This window comes from Anas acuta, chromosome 2, assembly GCF_963932015.1.
Source record: "Anas acuta chromosome 2, bAnaAcu1.1, whole genome shotgun sequence".
Taxonomy (NCBI): domain Eukaryota; kingdom Metazoa; phylum Chordata; class Aves; order Anseriformes; family Anatidae; genus Anas; species Anas acuta.
Window position 1 is genome coordinate 36,726,365 of NC_088980.1, and position 21,241 is coordinate 36,747,605.

The 21,241-nt window shown below is 40.7% G+C and overlaps 1 protein-coding gene across 5 annotated transcripts in view; it reads left to right on the forward strand.

Moving 5' to 3' along the window:
* WIPF3 (WAS/WASL interacting protein family member 3) overlaps window positions 1–20,823 on the forward strand; it is a 36,590-nt gene extending 15,767 nt beyond the window's left edge. For 4 of the 5 annotated variants that reach the window (XM_068674298.1, XM_068674299.1, XM_068674300.1 and 1 more), the window contains exons 3-8: window positions 11,446–11,578; window positions 12,746–12,874; window positions 14,307–15,038; window positions 16,535–16,678; window positions 17,362–17,463; window positions 18,366–20,823. In XM_068674298.1, the coding sequence (XP_068530399.1) occupies window positions 11,446–11,578; window positions 12,746–12,874; window positions 14,307–15,038; window positions 16,535–16,678; window positions 17,362–17,463; window positions 18,366–18,406 (1,281 nt within the window). In that variant the 3' untranslated portion in view covers window positions 18,407–20,823. Of the gene's footprint in view, window positions 1–9,695; window positions 9,972–11,445; window positions 11,579–12,745; window positions 12,875–14,306; window positions 15,039–16,534; window positions 16,679–17,361; window positions 17,464–18,365 lie in introns of those variants that run through there. The other variant, XM_068674302.1, reaches the window with a different exon arrangement.
* The last annotated feature ends 418 nt before the right edge of the window (window positions 20,824–21,241 follow it).

A 21,241-nucleotide genomic window follows, 5' to 3' on the forward strand; every position in this document is an offset into this window, starting at 1 on the left:
TGGGCTGAATTTTGTGAGCAACTTAATGCCCACAAATGCAATCAAAGTCAACAAAGCTGCAAGTGTTCTTCTCCTAATAAATTTAGCTCAGTAAATATCTAGAGATGTTTTTAGATTCCTCTAACGTATTCCAAATTGCAAATGACTTGGGAAAGCTGAGAGAACTCCTAAGAACCAGTATAAACAAGTTCAGGATTTTTTTGTTCCCTTTCTTTCCTGATGACCAAAACCACTACTATGAAAGAGTTTCGATAGAAGAAGACTTATACTGTGTTTCCATACTTTATTTAGATCATTCTTTTACTAAAATGATCTTCTGTGGGTAAGATGTACAGAATTTACAGTCAGTTTCATCTCAGTGATTGACACAAACCAAATGCATTTATAATTAATTTCTGATATTAAAGCCTTCCTTTTGATGAAAGCGTTGACACTGAAAAGAGAGCACATGAGCCACCATTAAGAATTAGTATAATTGTGTGACAGAACACTGTTTTTCTCTTACAGTGAAAGGATTTTTCCCTGTCAAAATCAGAGGGTGACAACTTTGCGAGGATCCGTAGTCTGAGTTCAGCAAAAGCACAGTCCAAGAAAGAGTCAAATCTCTAGCTGGTGTTATGTTGCAGAGTAAAACCTTCTAATTGGGGAATCCATGAATATTTGCTACGGGCCCTATTTTTTATTACTAGGAAGCTGCTTCCTAGAACTTGGCATCTGCCTTTTACAGCTGCTAAAGTGCCCAGCTGTTGATACAGCTGCTAAATCCAGAATTGGAGGAAAAGAGGAATAAAAATTCTCATAGGCACATAGCTTTAAGCAAACCTTCAAAACAAACAAATTTTACTTGGGCAACACCTGGAAACATTCCAAGGTAAACAGCACTGTGATTTTTATTCTTTTATATTGACATAATTAAACCCGAGTAATACTTAAATGTTGGCAAATAAAAGTTAGGTTTTAACCACTGTATTGATCCCCAAGTTTTACTTGCTTGTTTTATGTTAAAGGAGAAATGTCCGGGTGTAGGTTGAGGCTTTAGAATCCTGTCATTTGCTTGGTACCATTGCATGGGTACTACACACTTGTCTTGCTTTCCTAATTGTATGGATAATAGCTGTACTTTCATCTTGCTTTCACTATTAAGAGATTTTTAGCAGAAATAATCGCTATATTACATTCTTATTCCTGCACATTTCCTTAGTGAATATAATGAGCCATGGTCCCAAATGATTTTGCAGCCCTTCACTGAAAACCTAAGTACTGTTGGCACTTGACTTTTTTATACTATTAACTCCCTTTTAAGGCAGAAGAAAAGATAGGTTCTTCCCTACAATTTTCAAAGCTTTGAATTTGCAGATACTCTGAAGTATTTGTACTGAATTCTCACTTACAGAAGCTGTTGCAAGGCAATACTAAAATGATTTGAAGATGGTATTTAAGTCATGCTAGGAGCCACCTGTGCCCAACAGCTGAAAAGCTACTGGCTGTCAGGGCATACTTAAATGAAAACCAAGGGTTTTTTTTTCAAGAGGAAATGCTATAGTATCTGCAATAGCAAATGTAGGTGGCTGAGTCAAAATGTCAATACAGTTAATTTGATTAATTAAGCATGTCTTCAAATGCTTAATGTCTTCTGGGGGTCATAGATAAAGATGAGAGTTATGAATAGGCAGAATAAAGCTGCCCCAATGTATTTTCTGGCCCTGCCTTGCAGAAGTCTGAACTTTTTCTCTCTCCCTTTTTCCTTCGTCTATTTCTCTTTTTTTTTTTCCTTTTGTCTTTTAGTTTTATGGAGCATTCTGGTTAATTTAGGTTGTTAAATTTCCAAAAGTACTGAAGCTGATTAAAAAAAAAAAATCTCAGGTGAGGTTCCCATGAGAGGATCTAGAGCAAATTTTGCTTTGATAAACCGTGTTCACTTTTTATGTGCAGTGCTGTGTTGCCTTTGTCTGTACGTATAAATTCCTGAAGATATGTTCAGTCATCACTTATTAAAATGTTAATATTGAAGGAAGTGTGTAGCAGGCTTGCTGGGTTGAGTGCTATTCAGAGAAGATGTTTGTTTAATGATTCATATGCTTGTGGAGTTTAAGAAAATACTTCTGTTCTCTTTAGAATTGTTGTTATCAAAACCTTAGCTTAGAACTTAACCCCAAAAAACACAATGGATCAAATGATTAAACCCAGTAAAGTAGCACCAGTAGTTTATTCGCCCTAATGGCCTCCTAAAAACTAGGAGTGCAGAAGAGGAAAGGAGTATGCTTACCTCAGGGATTAAAACATGAAAACTGAAAAAATGCTGAACATTAACCTGGCATGTAGATTAATCTCAGTGATTACTGCATTCTCATTTAGTTGTTGTTTTATGTTTTGTTTTTTTTAATAGAACTTCTGTTGTAGATGAACATCTGTCAGTTTACCAAGTTTGTTATTCTGACCATACTTTCTATTCTTGTAATAAATTTTCAGAAGAACAATTCTATATGGTATAATGTCAATAAATGCATTATTTACACTATTCATCCTAGAGAAAGGATTCCAGTGTTAAGGAGAATATCAGCTTATGGTATTCCTTGTGGGGATGCTTTTTTTTCCTCTTTTATGCAATTGTCAAAGTGCAAACCTTGTTGAGCTATTTACTCCAACCTTTCCAAGAAATTCAGAGAACCACAGTGCTTGTTTGAAATTGTGTAGGAGTTGGTTTTGCTCCTGTAACATTTAGTACTACTGTTCTTTGGAAAGAGAAAAACAACGTATGTATGTAAAACAGCTTGGTTGATGACTTGTGGGGTTCTGGTCTGGGCCTGCCAAATATAATATAACAAGAAAGAGAATGTGCATGTATATGTATTGGTATTCATAAATATATGTGCATACTTGCTAATTATTGACTGTAAAAACCAAGGTCACTTCCCATGAAAATGAAGTTTTCATACAAAGTCCTACATTTGCAAACGGAACTCTGAGAGCTTAGCAGAGTCATGCATGGTGCCATTTACAAAATATTTAGGAATGTGTTTATGAAAATTTTGTGCAAGCCATGAGTAAGATGATACTTGCTACTTTGTCATGAAGTCCCTAGTTCAAGATATATTAAATCGTAATGTTTATTGCTGCTAGGTGAAAACAGCAGAGCTAGAGGGAGCACAGGCTTGGTAATCTTGCTAATGACAGGCATCACACAGACTGTGCCAAGGGTTGCACAAGGTATAGCTGAAATTTTTGATGGTGCTTTGTTCCAGCCAAAATAAAGGAAACTGATTTATAATGTTTTAATTATGTATCGCATCACACACCAGTCTCTTTTCATAAAGAAGCGAGAGGCAATTATGTGTGTGGGGGGGAAAGGTGTATGTGTGTGATTTATTTGACTTTATTTTCAGGTGGTGGAAAATGTAGGATTGCATAAGTTATGGCATCTCTAAGTGTTGCCACTGTAGCCTTCTGCACTTGTAAACAAATACAGAAAGGATAAGTAGGGACTATGAAATGTGGAGAAAACACAAAGAAAACAGAAGTTCTAGGTTGGCATTGCTCCTTGTATTTCATCTGGACAGGTACAGGGACATGCACTGTGTATGTTCATGTGTACTGATTTTCTTGAATGCTTCGCTTGAGATCTCTTCGGGCACTCCTTCTTATGTATTTAAGCAGTGAGTTCTGTTTTGTAGGTGTTTGTTTTTTTTTCTCATAATGCCATATGTCATACATGTCTTCATGGAATGGAAAGCATTTACATTTATTTCTCTTCTTTTGCCTGTCCATTTTTCACCTGTACGATTTGCGCATCACTTTCCTGCATTTGAAGGTTAAAACTATGGAAATTGTCACAGAGGTACTATAAGTAGCTGTAAATGATCAAGCCCAGGTACTAGAAGCTGTGGAGAGCTAATGAGTTAATCTACCATCCTTCTCACAAGGTATTATTGCCCTGAAAAATTACTAATCCATCTGTGTTGTGTGCAAAGGCTACATACTAAATTCCATCTGTCGATTAATATTAGACTTATAGCCTTTTAATTAAAATAGAATCCAGAATTATAGCAATACTTGTGTTGGACCTCTTTACATCATTGGAATGTGACATTGCAAGAAATTTTTAGTTTCTCAATATGGTCCCATCTTGGGCCAACCATAATTTTGCATTGATGCTAAAAGGCATTTCTGAGCTATCAGTACCATCACAGGTAATTGGGTGGGATAAATGGCATAGCATTCTTAGAGCAGAATAAGATTAAATTGTGATTTCTGTGGCTTGGCAACATGTTCCTGAATATTTTGTTATTGCTACTCATAATAACCCTTGTCATTTTGGGGACCCTGCTGTAGTAGATAGAGAGTATAAACGGGTAGTGTCACCAGATCCCTCTGCAGTGTTTTCAGCCTTGTGTTCTCTGGTATCTTCATTGTAATGCCAGGACCTCAGGTTTTCTTGTTTATACATGAATTTTCATGTTGCTTTTTAATTGATGCTGAGGAAAACTTGAGAACTTAAATCCCCAAAATATAGAAATCAGAAGGCGAAATTCAAAATGATTTTTTGAAGCCAGTCCCAGGGTATTTCTGGTATGTGACTTGTGATCTTTCTGAAATGCTGGGAAAACACCCCTGTGGTAGTTTTTCATTTTGCAGTGCAGTGCCTCCGTTTTGGTGGCTTAGGTTACTGCATCTTTTATTTTAGTGAAAGAACAGCCAGAATTTGTGTTCCACATGTGGGTGTCAGCAAGTTAAATACTCACATGAAAGCTAAGTGGCTCAGCAGGTATAAATCATCGCATTAATTCTGCCGCATTTTTGCATTCACGCACCGAAATTAAGCAGCCCACCCGGGAATTCTTTAAGTACCCCCTTGCTAATGAGCCCAGGGCTCCGTTTGTGGCAGGGTGGATGTAACCTGTAAGTACACGAGCTGCTGCATTGTCTGGCTGAGCGGTGCCGATGTGAAGCGAGGAGGGCCTGTATGCAGTGAGGTGGTGATTGAAACGAACACTGGAATAGAGATGTAGGAGAGAGGGGCTCCCGCTAAGCTATTTTTTAATCTTTTGTTCCCTGCCTTTGTGTCTGATGGTACATTTGCATCTAGAGGCATGCACCAAGCAGGTAGCGCGCTCCCACTGAAACACCTCATTATTTAGGCCTGCTAATGCCAGGATTAGGCAGCAGCTATGAGGCTGGGAACAGGCCTCTTGACAAGTGGAGTACAGCACTTCCCTTGCTTGGCTTTGAGGAGCGAGGCCTGGTGTGGACACAGCCTATCTGAGTACACACACTGCTCGATGACCTTTTCAACCCGGCAGCTTCAGGCTGCAGAACTCAGTGCGGCGAACGCTGAGATCACGACTAATGATTATTTAGCTGGGTGTAGCTGGAGTCCTGAAAGCCCGCTCCTGTCATTCTCTCGAAACAATGACTTAATTAGCTGCCAGGAAGCTATTTGGCAGGTCCCCTCGTGTGGGCTCCCTCAGAAGAAACGCTGGCTGGATCGTGACCCCTCATGCTATGTGTGCTGGGAGCTCAGCTTGCTAGAAGTCCCTGAGATAGCCGTGTTCACGCAGGTAGGCCGAGTGCCAAGAATTAATTAGTCTCATCCTGTGGAGCACAAGTAACAGAAGCAGCTCTGCTCTTGCAATTGACTCTACAGGTGGAGTCTTGCACCGCGGGGAGGTTTCCCCATAAGTGAAAGGCTTTAAATCAGAGGTCAGGACCCGGTTGTGAATATATGAACCACAACTAACACAAGCTAGATCTCGCAAGCTTCTTCATAAGCTAACGCTTCAGAAAACTTAAAATACAAGAAGGAAGTGATATGCTATGTTGTTGAGACTTGCTGGATTTTTTCCTCAAACTGGAGAAGGGCTTTGTTTTGATTATTTAACACTTGACAGTGCATGAGTAAAACCACACCTGACGCACACTTAAAGCAAACGCCAGAAGAATGACAATGTTTATCTCTGTGGCTTGTTGGAAACTGGGTTTATTTTATTATTTTCCTAAGCTCCTGGGTTTTGTTGCAATTGCATTTCCCAGCATGTTCCCCGGGGAGACGTCAGCTGCCAGCTTGAGAAGGCTCTGTAAAAAGCAGTGCTCTTGCCTGCTGGGCAAACTGCTCCTGCTACAAATTCAACATCGTGAATTCTTGGCATAATTCAAATCTGGTAATAGTGGATTGATCTCGAGGGAAACGAGTTCATCTGGTGTTTCAGGTTGGGCTACTAAAGTATAGATGATTTATAATCCTGTGCTATGTCACGCAAGACATGCTGGCTCACACTGATGTTTCTGGGCATCTTCAATTTTGTGTCTTGTTCCAAAACATCCTCATTCTTTTGATGAATATTATGAGACTGCAGTTTGTTCTAATATTGTGGCCTCTTACTGTGAATATTTTTTCTTGATTCTGTTTTTGAATAGGATACGGTCTTTTAAAAGCTGAATTAATTTAAATCCCTTAGTCTTGATCCTTACGGAGATCTTCCTGTGGGACAGTATTAAATACTCAGTGGTCAGCAGCTTGTGGTTGAGGGGAAGGAAGCTGCAGACAGAGTAAGTTGCTCACAAGCAAGTCCCCCTTATTCTTGCTCTGATCTTTTTCATCACTGCTGTTCCCAGGAGGGTGTTCCAGCAGGATGTTGCACCCTACCATAAGGTGGCCCCTTACTTTGTGTCTCTGCCCTTTGAGGCTGTGGTGAGCACCTGCCCTGTGCCTGGCTGTCCTTCAGGCGAGCAGGAGCTCTATATCCAGATAGGGACCCACTCATCTCATCTCCCTCTACGCTCTCCTCCTTGGAGGGCCTTGCTGTGCCATATGGGCAGCGAGAACACTGATCGTCCTTACTCAGAGTGATTAACGAAGCCCAAACAGGCTGTTATCCTCCCAGTGTTCACGGCCATCCGTGACATTATGTACAGACAGTGTTCCACAGATAGTTTTGCCTTTGTCGCCCTTCCTGAGCAGTCCATGTTGTCTATGCCTGTCATTGTGAATACAGGAATATTATTTGTGCGTTTGAGGGCTGGTCCAGGAAAGTTTTCGTGAGTATGTGTCTTGGTGATCAACCGTCCCCTACCCTAAAGCTTTCTGTTCATCTTTTCACATCTTGCTGTGATGTCTGTCCCTGTCCGTACAACACAAAACAGAGGTGTTGCGTGCTGCACTGAGGAAGATTCCTTGCCTCAGCCAGTATCTGGGCAGGTTTTACTGAGAACAGTGTAGAAAATAATAGGAAGGATTTGATAAGGGCTGTCCTCAAACTCTTTGTTTACTAAAAGATACAGTGTTTGCCTCCTGCCAGTGTCTGTGTTTGATCTCTGCAGCAAATCCTGTTTTGTCTAGGGAAAAATGGGGCATGGGAGAGAGAAAGGAGGACTGACACCAGATTCACAGGAAGAAATGAAACTGTCAGTAAATGAGAGCTCTATCTTTCTGCCCGTAATAAAATACCACATGTCAAATTGATTTATTTATTTTTAATTTTGTAGTTATACATCTCACCGAATAGATATTGTTAAGGTTAGGCTAAATATATTTTGACTCTTCTTAAATCTAGTTCAGGCAAACAAATACATTTTCTACACAGCTCTATTTAGTGTATTTCTTATAAAAAGTAACCAGGGAAGGGAATCCACTGTGATGATACAATTCATTGCATGTTAGGAGTATGGATGCTCAATCTTACATGTTTTCTGAAATGAAAGAGAATGCAGCATCTCTGGATGAAACAGTGCTTTATTTTATCTTACTAATGGCTCCTGCCTAATCCCATGGAGTATGGGATCCTTTTTTCCCATCAGGTGATGGGTTTATTCTGAAACAAGGGTCCATGACTGCCCGCCTACTGGATTGTCCAGAAGGTTGGAGGTACATTTTTGGTTCAGCTCTCATGTTTATAAAGATCTACAATACCCTGAATTATTTCATAAATTCAAAAACAGAACACATTTAAACATCAGAATAAATATAACCCATTTATGGGACAATTTCTGTATCCATTATGACCTGACCTACCTGCTCAAAGTCCAGAGGAATTCCCCTTTTCTGTGTGCAGGGGTGCTCTTTAACATCTGAAAGGTAATAATTAGCATGTCCCTATAATTAAGACTACTATGAACTTTTCAAATGCCTGGTGCCTTTACACCGTTTTACTATCTGAGCACGTATACCTCTTAAATATTTGAAGTATCATAGGAGCCCAGAGGGTAGGTCAATGCTCCCATCCGTCTTGCAAGATGTAAAGTGACTTTCTGAAAGTGATGCTAATACCACATGCAGCAGGAATGCACCTTGAAATGGGGCTCACTGCATTGGCATTTCTATAGTGTGCATCTTCCCTGCCACTCCTGTGGTGGAGCAGCATGTTTATTTCTATCACTGCTGATTTATAGCCCGGAACATTGCTCTAAATACTGTGATTTGATGGTATTTTCCTGTTTACAAGTACTTTAGAGAGCTGTCTTGTAGCCCAAACATTGATCCTTTACTGTACTGAATGGCATAGCTGAGTGTGATTTAGGACACTAAAGACAAAAGTAGTGGAGTTTGAGATGAAAAGAAGTACTTGTCTTATGTTCTAGCTGTTTACCTGTGTGTTTTGTTCTGTTCTGTTTCAAACTACGTATTGTCAGTGCCATTCCTGATGTTTGAAATGGAAGCAGAATAACCTAATGGTTACTAGGGTAATGAAATCCCACCATTCCTGTACTGATCCATGTAAATAAAGTAAGGGATTTAATTTTGGTCTGTGTTACCTAAGGCAGCTCTGGCATCTGATAAAATAAATGATCTTTGCATTCTCCTCTGCTTCCCTTTTGACTTTTGTTGAAAGATTGAAATGTTTCTGTAAATAAATGAGACTGCCCTTCGGACAAGAGGAGAAAAAATGCAGTCTGAGAACTACATCCTTTGTCTTGCAGCTGTTTTTCCTCAGTGACTGAAAATATATTTGTCTTCCTGCCTCAGTATTTCTACTTCATGTGATCAGGGTTGAGATTTAAAACCCATGAGTTCCTCTTTTTGTTTTTCTCTCGATAGACAACATACACGTTTAATACCTGTTCATGTGCTGTGGATTGCAGGCATAGCATCAGTGTGAATTCCTGATTAATTTATTACTCAGTCTACACTGTTAATTGATCAGAGGAAGGAAGGTCCCGTCCTGACTGTGTATCAAAAAGCAACGTGGTAAACTACAAATTTGCAGAGCCAGGACACCAGTAGATGAGTGGGTGAGGTACCTGGTGAAACGTTTCTGGACAGGAATTGTCACAGGCCTGGAAAGTGCAGGCAGCAAGCAACAAATCCAAAGGAGCTCTGACCAGTGTGCAGCCAGGCAACATTACACCTCAGACCGGCCTGACTTTGTAATGGAAAAAGAATCCATATTGAGCTACTCAGCAGCTAATCAATCACCCGAGCCCACCGGGCTGGACATGGAAGATGCTGTCTCTTTCTTGAGGAGGAAGAAAGAGCTGGGGTATGGATGGCGTTGTGCTGAAGTGAGGGGATAAGTGAGGGGATCTGTCTTAAGACAATGGCAGCTTATTACACTGCCTTCTGGGCCTGCAGCTTAGAGCACTTCTTTTTTGTGTTAGAAATGGTGAACGAATTAAAAGCTTCTCTCTCTTCAAGCAGTATCGAGTCACAGGTCACTGGCAAATATAAGCTGCCACAAGCAGGGTGTTTTAGTCTAATAGCTGTTTGGATATTAAGACTTTTCATGTGCCAGCAGTCTACCTGCTCAGAAAAAGTAGACTGGGGAGATGAAGCGGACAGCTGGCAGAGCATACGGACACTTGAACCTGGAAACGAAAACACAGCTGCTGGAGCTAATTTTAAACATAGGTCTCGATCAGATCCCTCTAGATCCTAATTGTCGTGCTGCAGTAGAGGGGCGTGAAGTTCAAGGTACCGGTAAAAAGCTTTTACGAGAAGGGAAGGCATCCTTGCTCCAGTTATGGTATTTCCATTTTTCACAGTAAGTACTGTCAAAGCAAATGTGAGTGGAAATCATTTCTGGCTTGTACATAGTATAGCGCTGCTTTTAGTATACATGCAGCATTTAGGGTGGTCGTAACGGGAACGAGACTCACTGTCCCTAAAAACACAGGGGCAGGTAGCACTGTTTCACTTTGGGAAACTGTGTAACGGTGTTTTTTTCTAATATTTTTAAATAATACATGGATACGGTATCAGTCACAAGATTGTATAATTCAGAGTTTTTACATCAGGTGTCAGGAATGCAGCTGGCATTTGCAGCAATCTGGAGTGCCATCTAGTGGGCCTGTGCGAATCTATAAATATAGAGAGATTTTAAGCTAGTAAAATAGTCATAAGTAATGGCATAACAGAATAATTTTTCCATTTAGGATTAGCAAGTTATAAGTTTTATTAATTCAAGCAGCTGGATAAGTTTTGTTTTTTGATTTTTGTTTTTTGTTTTTTTTTCAGGCTTCTGTTTTGTTTTTGTAATGCTCTAATCAAGTTACTGTTTTTTATTTTTATTTTTTTTTAATATGACAGTATTGTTTTGCTTTATTATGACTATAATGCTAAAATCAGGGGTTATAGAAACATTTCATTCCCTTTAGGAAGCTTGGTAACCCCTGAGAATTTGCAGTAGATGTGGAAATATGGAGCAGCACATTGCTGCTATGATGTGAAGATACCTCTCTGTTAACCACATGAGAGGTTTGGAAATAGCAGCTCTGACACTTTATCTGCTTCAACAAAGCAAAACTTCCAAACTTTTTAAACTAGAATGTGCTTCTGGCTTCTTATAACAGGAAACTTGATGAAATAAGAAGAAAGAATAAACTTCATTTTTTGTTTTTATTACAAAACTTTAAACTACAACCTGACTTTTTATGGACCTTGGATAGGCTAGAAAATTTACTGAAACATAACTGCATTGTTGTAAAGACAGTCTGCTCAAATTGGTGTAATTCTTGGATATAGAGAGAGAACCTAACTTAATTAATGTTCACATTCAAATGGAAGTTCAATATGCAATTAATGAGCTTTTTCCCTAAGGTAAAATGGGTAAAAAGGATGTTTATTCTAAAATCTATCTTTTATATTCTAATATAATAATAAATTATACTTATAAAGCATTGTAAATAGAATGAAAAGAGCTAAGGAGCCAGAGCTGCATTTGTGGGGCAGAGACCATAAACGGCCTAGCAAGAGGTCACACGCCATTTAAGCATGCCCTCTAATTTCCTTTCAACAATGTTAACACCCCTAGTACTAGATTTGTATTATCTTTAAACTTCCAGGTTTCGTGTCTTCTGTACAACTGAATGCTGTTCTGGCTGACTGAACCCAAAAGCTTTGAAATGACAACTGCCAGGGATGAGTAACTTCAAATTCTCTCTCTAAAGTTTGTTTGTGCCGTTTCTAAGCATGTATTTTTATCTGTACCTGCTGTCTAATGCTCATATTGTCAACAGGCAAGTTCAGAACTACCGAAATTGCGAAAGGAAGACCAAAAAGCACGAAATGCACTGTTGGCTGATATCCAGCAGGGAACTCGCTTGAGGAAAGTGACTGAAATCAATGACCGAAGTGCACCACAGATTGAAAGTAAGTACAGGCTCCTGAGGAAGGTCCCTGGGTGAGCTCTGCAGATGTCATTCCTCAGAGCCATTCAGAGGTTGTGGAGGTCAGCTGGACAGTTTTCAAATGGAAGGGCAGGTTTGAAGTTCATCAAGGGACAGCATCTTAATATGGCTTAATATGGATGTGAAGAGGGGAGAGTCTCACTTTCTAAACTTACATCCTGGTTTGAGATCAGCAGCTACTAACACTTCATAAAAAGTCTGTAACTGGATATCACCTTAACAGACATTCCCTGTCCAAAAAAAAAAAAATTGTGAATGATGAAACCCATGTAAATATCTTATTAAAGTAACTGTTTAAGCGGGAATTGTTGGCTCTCGCAGAAGAGTTTTTCTTTAATAGATAAAAAGAACAAAATATGCCAAAAAATTCTAGAGGCATACATTTGATTCCTTTGAGACAGGAGTGTTTACCCTCTCAAGTCTCCTTTAGCTGTGAATGCATGTCTGATCATCATTTAAAATCAAGAAGAAGATTAACTTTTAAAAGATAATAGTTGCTAGAGCACCCTTTTAGTGTTTCCTCTAGCCTGAATCCTTTTCCACACATCTTGGTAATGGCAGGTCACTGGTGTTGGTTTTTATTTTTCTTTTATTTTCTTCTCTTCCTTAGTGTTAGATGCTAAAAGAAAGCATCTTGGGGACAGTGGGGGAATAGGCAAGAGTGTATTTTGTAATAATCAACTGATTCACATGTAAACAGAGCAAGTAACAGAAGGATAGAGTTAGAGCTTGATGTGATAATTTAAACCCTACGTCACTCCTGACAGGCATTTTCTTTAGTGTCTTCCTATAATTTCCACCGGGGACACTGCATCCCATTGCTTTGCAATCAGTAAGGGAGATTTTTCAACAAGCATCTTCAAATCTATAACTTCAAATGTAGTCTAAGACAACTTCTTGCTGGTGCCATGATTGACTTGAGATTGAAAAGCACCAGAGGGTGCTGTGCTTCAAGATATTGGTCAGAGAATAATGGCAATTTACTGTACTAATAGTAAGTTTCTTTGAGTCAATTTAAAGAGGAAAAATCTAGTCTGGTTGTGTTTGTTGGTGCTAATCCTAGCAGTCTGAGAGCAACGATGAAATGGCTTTGTGCTATACTTTTTTTTTTTTCTTTTTCCTGTAACAGAACCCAAAGGAGCTAACAAAGATGGAGCTAGTCCAGCCATTAATAAAGGTGGTGCTCAGCCCCCTCTGGGGGGCTTATTTGCTGGCGGCTTTCCTGTTCTCAGACCAGCAGGCCAGAGAGACCTGCCAGGTAAGGGCTTCATTTGTATGAAAGAGCAGCTGGGGTGAACTGTGATTTGGAATAAAAGTACTTTGGGGATAGCTTTAGTGACACTTTTTTTCTTTTTTGAACCGTTAATTCATCTTCTGGCCATGAAAGGCTGAATTAATAATGTGCTTGAAATCATCTTTCTAGATCTCAAGTACCTTATTCCTTAAGGTGTAAATAATAAAATATCTGTACACTGGATAAGAAAGAGATTTAGTGGACTCTGCAGTTTTACATGGAGATTTTTTTTATATTATCTTAATGTAAATTTGTAATTGTGCCTCAAATAAGCTCAGATTTCAGTACTGCATTTAACAACTTCAGCACAAATGGCAAAAATGTCACATTTCTTTCCCTCCATTAGTGTGTATTTCTCTGGTATTACAGGCTTGTTATGTTACTGTAGAGTTTAATATTTAAGACATCTGCCTTCTGGTATAAAAGTACAGTTCTGATCCAGCAAGGCATGTCTGGGAGTCATTCTGCTGCTTTCACTTCAAGAAATACAGGCCTCAATGAGGGGAAACTCTTTCTGGGTGGCATCAATGACCTCTGGGGCCATTGGGCAGCTGGTGCCTGCTCAGGCTCTTGCTGGGGAAGGAAAAACCCAGCTCTACATGCATTTGTGTTTTCTGGAGACAAGCTGAAGATGCTCAGTGCTGCCTGTGGTTGGGCTTCCTCACAAAACTGCAGTAGCTTCTTTAAGTTATTCTTAAACTAGGACCATGCTTGTCAGAATACATGAATATAGGATGAGATACCTTTTCGACATCTTGCTTTCAGAAAAACCCTTGACATTTACTTAAGCAAATATGTTCTGTAAGGTCAAGAGTCTTTGGGCACTTGCTGTTGAAAACATTTGAACCTGTACCTACTGGAAAGCCTTCAAGGCACTACTTTTAAAAATCCAGGGGATTGAGATTTATATAATGTTTGTGTGAACGTTTTAATCTTAAACTTAAGTCCTTAACTGTAAGGATGTTAGCGTGTGTGTGTCAATCTACTCGTGTTCTTTGAGGCCTTCTCAGAAGGCCTCTTGACACCTCCAAGCGACCACTCGTTCATGTCCAGCTGGGTGTGCTACTAAGATAAGGCAATATGAAGTACCATGGGGCTTCACAGAAAAACAACTTCTCCTTGACATGTTGTGTGTTGCAGCAACCAAGAAATAGAGCAGGGTCTCTCAGCAGGTCATCATTTAACTAAGCAGAGCCCCTGGTGCCCACTGGAACGCATCACCTCCCAGGCCCTTACAGCAGAGACAACCTGTTGGTACGAGATGTTCTGGGTTAAGTGGTTTAATCACTCAGAGTTCCCACTGGGGAAGGGAAGTTGAAGAGTTGCTTTTTGTGTTTTTTTGTCAGATGACTCAGAACAAAATCCTGGTGTATAACATGTGATATCTCTTTTTCAGCTGGGAGGCCTGGGCAGCTTCCTGGAGTCCGAGCAGTGGCTCCGAAGACCGTGGCCCCACCGAACAGCACTGCGAAGGCGGGCAGTAGCCCCCTGAGCCCACCCGAAGGGCCACGGGCAGCCGTCCTGCCAGAGCCTCCAAGCACCCCACGAGCTGGCGCCACGCGACCCAGCCTGCCTGCTCCTCCTCCACCACCTCCAGCTTCCAGCAAACCTTCCCTCACCTTCCCTCCTCCTCCACCTCTCCCCCCTCCAGCAGACAGGCCTTCCAAGGGGGCACCCCCCAGCTCAGCTCCTCTGCCCCCGCTCCCTCCTCCTCAGGCTGACAAACCCAAGTTCCAAGGAGGCGCTTCATACCCGCCCCCGCCTCCTCCTCCTCCTCCCCTACCTCCCTGTGGATTTCCACCCAGGACAAGCGATTTCCCTCCTGCTGCTCCCTCTCCATCCGAAGGCAGGGATCATCCACCTCCCACACCACCTCTACCACCTCCTCCTCCTCCTCTCCCCGCGCTGCCTCCTGCCTTGAACAGGCTCTCCTTTCCGCCCGCCCCAGCCTTCAGCGGCACTGCCAGCAGCGGTGACATGCCCCCACCGCTGCCCCCCAAGTCCCCACACTTGCTGTCCCATTTGCACAAGCCCTCAATTCAGTCTCTCCCTCTTCCTCCCACCCCACCCCTTCCTCAGCCGGCGGCAGTGGTGGAGACCAGGAAGAAGAGAGCAGGTCGAGGTGGAGGTAAGAGCAGTGGTGGTGGAAATGAGGCCTCCCACTCCTTTGGGCTGCTGGGGGGAAATTGCACTGATGAGGAGAGCTTCGAGGGGTACAAAGTGTACGTGTAGGAAGAGGATGAAGTCCACTGTGTGAGAAGAATGTAATTAGCACAGTGTGTAATGAGCATGCTAGATCTCAGGCTCTTCTTACTGCTGGACATACATCACGTATAGTCTAATCTGTGATTCTTGGAAGCAGCATGCCGATCAGTGAAGGAATATCTTGGAACTGCTGGGTTTCTTGCTTTTGTGTTACTGCTGGTGTGTCTCCAGCAGCAGTTTCCACTCAGTCAAAATCTCAATCAAAATCAATCTCAGGTAGGGCAGCAGAGCATACAGCACCATGATTGAAACATCTGCCAGGTGTGCAGCTCCTCAAACTCCAGCCCACCCGTAACATCTCTCTTCTGCTGTAACTGGCTGGGAAACTTTACAGGAGATAATAAAATTAAGATGGGGTAGCTACAGCCACAACAAAGAGTGCCCCCTATAATCAAGGTGGTATAGCCAAAGGCTTCTCCAACTGCTCAGGAAGTGGGCATGTTGGCTCGTGTTTCCTTTAGCAGATGATAGGAGGAACTTTCCTCAGATCTGATATAATGAGGATAATTTAAAAAATAAAAAATGAGTCTAGGTCTGTGTGGGTTTGAGAAATGCAGACAGCTACTTAATAAGGAACATTTGGAGAGAATGTTCTGTACCCTGTATCTTAGCAGCCGCATGTGGAGAGAAGGATTACTGGTGTTCCCTTTGACAGCCAAGTGAAAGGCCATCTAAATGCAGCAGATCAGCTGCTTTGTGGTGGTGATTAATGATGCTTCAGAATTGCCTGATGAACCATTATTTTATCAAGATGCCTGCTTCTCCTGGTGATTCAACTTTAGAGGTTTCCATTTTGGTTATCTAGGGAGAGATGCAGTTTGAGAAGCAAACTTGGAGGCCTCAGGCTCCCTCCCCCTTACACAGTTCCTGTGGTAGATCTGCCTAGAAGATGTGAACTTTGAAGGCCCTTGCAACTCCTCTGTAAAAAGCACAAGAATAAAGTGAATTCCACTGCATGGCTGCCAAAATGTCAGGAAAAGATTTTGCTTTAGAGATACCATCTAGTGATATTTTTCTTAAAGAAACTTCTAGCTCCTTTGAAGGTGGAAGAATGGCCTTCCCCTCTAGAATGGGACTAAAGCATACTTTAGAGTGTCTTACTTTCCCTAGAACTAGAAGAACTAAAAATAGGAAGCTCCAATAGAAAGCTGAAGTAGTGACTTAAATTTAAAACTTGATGTTATAAATCCATGATTAGGCTTGGCAAACTGCAGCTGTGAAGTCACCTACAATACCTGGATATGTCTGCCCCAAATACTGCATTCCTTTTTATAGTCCCTCCACTTCTGTGCAGAGCTTACTGTCAGTTTTGTTAATTCATGATGATCTTCATGTGCTGTTCTGCCTCCTCTTTTTCAGGACCTGGTGCTGGGAAGCTAGCCGTTCCTCCACAGCCACCAGCCAGATCGCCAACGACTGAACTTACGAGCAAGTCTGGAATCTCAGCCTGGGCAGTTCATGACCCCTACCCACCACTTAAGAATGGAAATATGCATATCATTGGTAATGTCATCTTAATTAGCCGTAGGTAAAGATTTTGGTACAAAAGCCTTTGTGTCTCAGACATTAAAAACTCATGCAAGTCTTTCTCATGACAACATGGTAGTATAGTTAGACTGATATAATTTTTTTTTTTTTTTTTACAATCCTATCCAATGAGATTTCTCTCATAAAGGCTTATTCAGAAAGGTTTTGAACCATTCAATAGACAAGAAATTGCATGCCCCACTTGCAAAATTATTTAATGTTGTGAAAAGTTGCTGTGCTGTGCTAACACCACTATTCTTTAAAACAGTTCACAGACATTTTGTGGCTTCAACTCTATATAGCAAAATCTGCTATGAACTACTTCTGTGGTCTAATGAATTGGCCATTCATTCTTGCTAAATTGCTTGAAAACCACCTAGGAATACATCTATTACCACAACATCATCAATGAAGAAAACTGGAACAGCAGCCAGAAGCTTGACTTCAGTTAGTACCAGGCAGTGTTTGTAATTAAGCCTGAAAACTTGGATGGCTTACAAGCTGGATAGCTCAAGGTTGTTTATCTGGAGTAAGCCACTCAGATATCAATTCTAAGGGAAAGTGAGTCAGCAGTTTTCATTGAAATTAGTTGTGGCGATTTTTATTTTTTTAATCTCTCTCTAAGAGCGACTAATATTTGTTTCCCTGAAACTTCCCAGATGACTTTGAATCTAAATTTACTTTCCATTCTGTGGAGGACTTCCCCCCACCTGAGGAATTCAAGCCATTTCAGAAAATATATCCCAGCAAGATACCTAGAGGTAAGTGTATAAATATGAGAATGTCAGATAGTTATCAAATAGCATTTAAAATGAGGAGAGAAAATAAAGAACAGAAACCAGCAATAAAACATGAAAAGCTGGGTTGGAAGCATAGGCATAGACTGAGATTTGTTACGGTGGTAATGGAAGCCAAAGATGCAATGAAAAGCACTTTGTTACTACAAAGTCTTAGTAGCAAAAAATAAAATGTTGGCTTGACGTACAATTTGTTCTTTAGATTGTTGAATTTGTGGAGCCCTGAAGTTGAAATCAATGATCCCATAGACAGACTTAGCCTGCTACTGAGTTGTTTTATCTGTTTATGAACTTGTGAAAGGTGACTTCTATCATGACTTCTATCATTGTCTGGATTTAAATCCTTTGCAAGGTGTTTTAATGCACCTGAACAACTAAGACTTTGTACCTGAACCTTAGCAGGAAAGTAGTGACTGACTGAACCTTGCTTTGTTTTAGCTTAAGTTAGAATCTTGGTGTCAGGTCTCCATAAGAGCAGGAGTTCACCTATCCAGCTTTGAAAACTGGTAGTTGAAGTTGCTGAAAGATCTCATGCCCCTGTTCTGCTTTTTATGAAACCCAGTATTTTCTGCATTATTAGCTTGGCTATTTATCTTCAGGTTGTCATTATTTTTGTTTCCATGCTAATGTACTTTGCATGACATTTCATAGCAGCTTAAGCCAGTCCAAATTATCTGCTATATGATCTGACTTTTTTTACTGAAGAGTTACAGAGCATGAGCAATATATATCATCAGTCCAAGGGTAGGTGATAAACATAACGTCCCTGAGTTAGGTTGTTTAAACTGCCGTAGAACTACATCACAAATTCATTCCTAACATATGTATCTATCTCCTCTGAATGAACCTGTCCTTTGTATTTGCAGATCCCTCTAAAAATCCACCATTAAGAACACACGTGAGATGAGAAGAGTCGTTCTGATGCTTTCTGGATTGGTATTAAAAATGGAGAACATCAGGATAATACATGAAAACAGAAGGGGTCCCATTACAGTGGCAGAGATAATATTTGAATCACAAGTGCTGCAATGTTAACACTTTTTATAAACTGGAAGAGAGATGTAAATGATACTTTCTGAAGTACTTTGTGGCCTACATACCACAAGAATGTTAGCACAGGCTTTTAAATATTGTATATATGTGGATATTTTTTAAGCAAAGAAGCATAAAATTTAAATTCTTTATATAGTTCAAACAATTCTTATCATGCTGACAGTTATTACCTCAAAGAATACTTTTTTTGCATGATGTACTTGTAATTCATCTTCCCCTTCCATCTTTAAGTATTTTTGAAATGCTCCAGTTATTATTCAGATATGTTTCAATGAACTGTCTGAAAATAATGACTCTTTTAGTCCCTTCTTATGTTTCTTCACTTCTTGTATTCTGCATATCCTCAGACTGAGCAGAATGGCACTTTCATGAACAGGCAGGTCCACAATCCCCTTCTCATCAGGCATGAAGAGGAAGGAGATGATAATGGGTTGTGGCTGCTCTTGAGCCTACCTCTACTGATTACAGATCCTTATAGGATAGCGAACATGTCTGAAGAAGCCCAGATGGGTAGGGTGCCTATGGACCTGACAAAGACAACAGAACTTCTTCAAACTGGACAAAGATGAAGTTGTTCTACTGTAAGCAAAAAATGGTGGATGTGAATGCACATGCTGTCAAGTGTATACGTATGGGCACGTGTCCTATGTTTTCAAGCTGGCAAAGTGCATATTATTAACCATTTGTGTGACAGATTCTCTGTACCCAGCAATTAGGAGGCCTTGAGATCATTTAAAGTTGCATACATTGTAAGTAGGCAAGAAGAGCTTTGATTTTTCACCCATAGCAGCAGTAAGGATGCATTGTCCAAAAAAGACTATATAGAATAAGGAGTCCCTAAAGTGGTGGTTCCCTTGAGTTCAGTTGGTTGAAAAAAAGTAAACCAGCCAGGGAAGAGACTTGAGATTCTACTTTTAATGTGAAGCTGTAGTGAGGTGTTTGGATCACTGATGTTCAGACCATCAGATGTCTGCTTCCAGGAAGAATTATACAAATGCAACATTTCAGTGCGTTAGGAGGAATGTTGCCAGTAGCTTCTGGGATGGGAAAGCTCAGCAAAGGGCCAGTAAGATGATGAAGGGACTGCAGCACCTCTCCTGTGAGGAAAGGCTGAGAGAGCTGGGACTGCTCTGCCAGGATCTCATTGTACATAAATATCTGAAAGGAGGGTGCAGAGAGGACAGAGCGAGGCTCTTTTCAGTGGTGCCCAGTGCCAGGACCAGAGGCAATGCACACAACCTGGAATACAGGTTGTTCTGTCTGAACATAATGAAACACCTTTTTATGGTGCAGGTGACTGAGCACTGGCACAGGTTGCCCAGAGAGGTTGTGGAGTCTCCCTCCTTGGAGCTATTGGAATGGCTCCACGTGGCCTGGGCAACCTGCTGAAGGTGGCCTTGCTTGAGCAGGGGTGGGGGTGGACCAGATGACCTCCTGAGGTCTGTTCCATCTTCACCCATTCTGTAATTTCCCCATCTTACAGTTTAATTGGTTTCAGCAGCTTGAATAATTGCACTGCTATTCCGGCCTAACAGCCAGGCTAATTATAGTTACTGTAATATTTATTTATATAAGTACCATAATTCCTCTCATCTGCAGCTGTCAAAGTGTTTTTGTATAGATGGTAGGTGAAGATCCTTCCTCATGGCAATGCCTTTGTGCAACAGTATTTGGAAAAGAAAGGTAACTACATCCCTGCATAGCTCTGCTTTTCTCTTAGTTCTTGCAACGGCTTGGTTATGTTGAGACTCCTACTCCCCACCCCACATGCATTCTTATGGTGTGGTGATGGTGTAAGGGTAAGAAGCATTTGAAACTCTTGCCTAGAAGGCTCCAAAGAAGCACCGCCTTTTACTAGCCTATTATGATACCTTGTTGTTCTTCATGTGAAAAGAAAAACAAAATAGTGATGCTTTGAACAGTACTTACTGCCACCAGTATTACAGTTACTTGATAAGTATGCATGAGTTCAGTAATAAACAGGGGTCAGCATATATATTGCTTCTCAAAAAAGTGGGAAAGTTTAATACTGCTTTAAAGAATATTTTGTTATATTGTTATTAAAGGTTGATGTATGGCTAGTTCTCATCTGTTCTGCAACTTGTGTATACCTCTGTAATAAGTACCTTCTAAGGATTTTTAAGCTATTTAATGGTCAGACCACATGCCAGAAGATATCTAACAAAACAAAATTTATTTCTGTTTTTATTTTGATTAGGGTGTTTTAGAAAGAAACATCTTTTAGAGATTAAACTACAAAGCCTGTGCATATTTGTAAGTGTTGGTGTAGTGTTATTTCATACGTATTAAATCCTTGTTGTTCAAGATCCATGGAAGCTTCAGAAGTTCCCAGTACTTGGATGTACAGAGAATGACATGAGCTAGTCCCACAGCTGCGCTCAACACCACTGGAACTTTCAGGCTATGGGGGTGCTCTCGTTTTCTCAGAGTTGTAGGACTAGTGACTGCCCCTAAGCATGTTGCTGTAACCCAGTTGGTTGTTTTTCTGGTTTTGTTTTTGTTTTTTTTTAATTCACTACCTAGTAGCTTGCTTCTGCTTCAGCTCTTAAAAACAGTGTCTGGATCACTGTGCTCAAAACAATTTTTTTCTGTTGTAAAAACTCTTCCCAGTAAGGACAAACTCCCACAAGATAATTGCAGATCTGTTTCTTCAAGTGGGCAAATATTA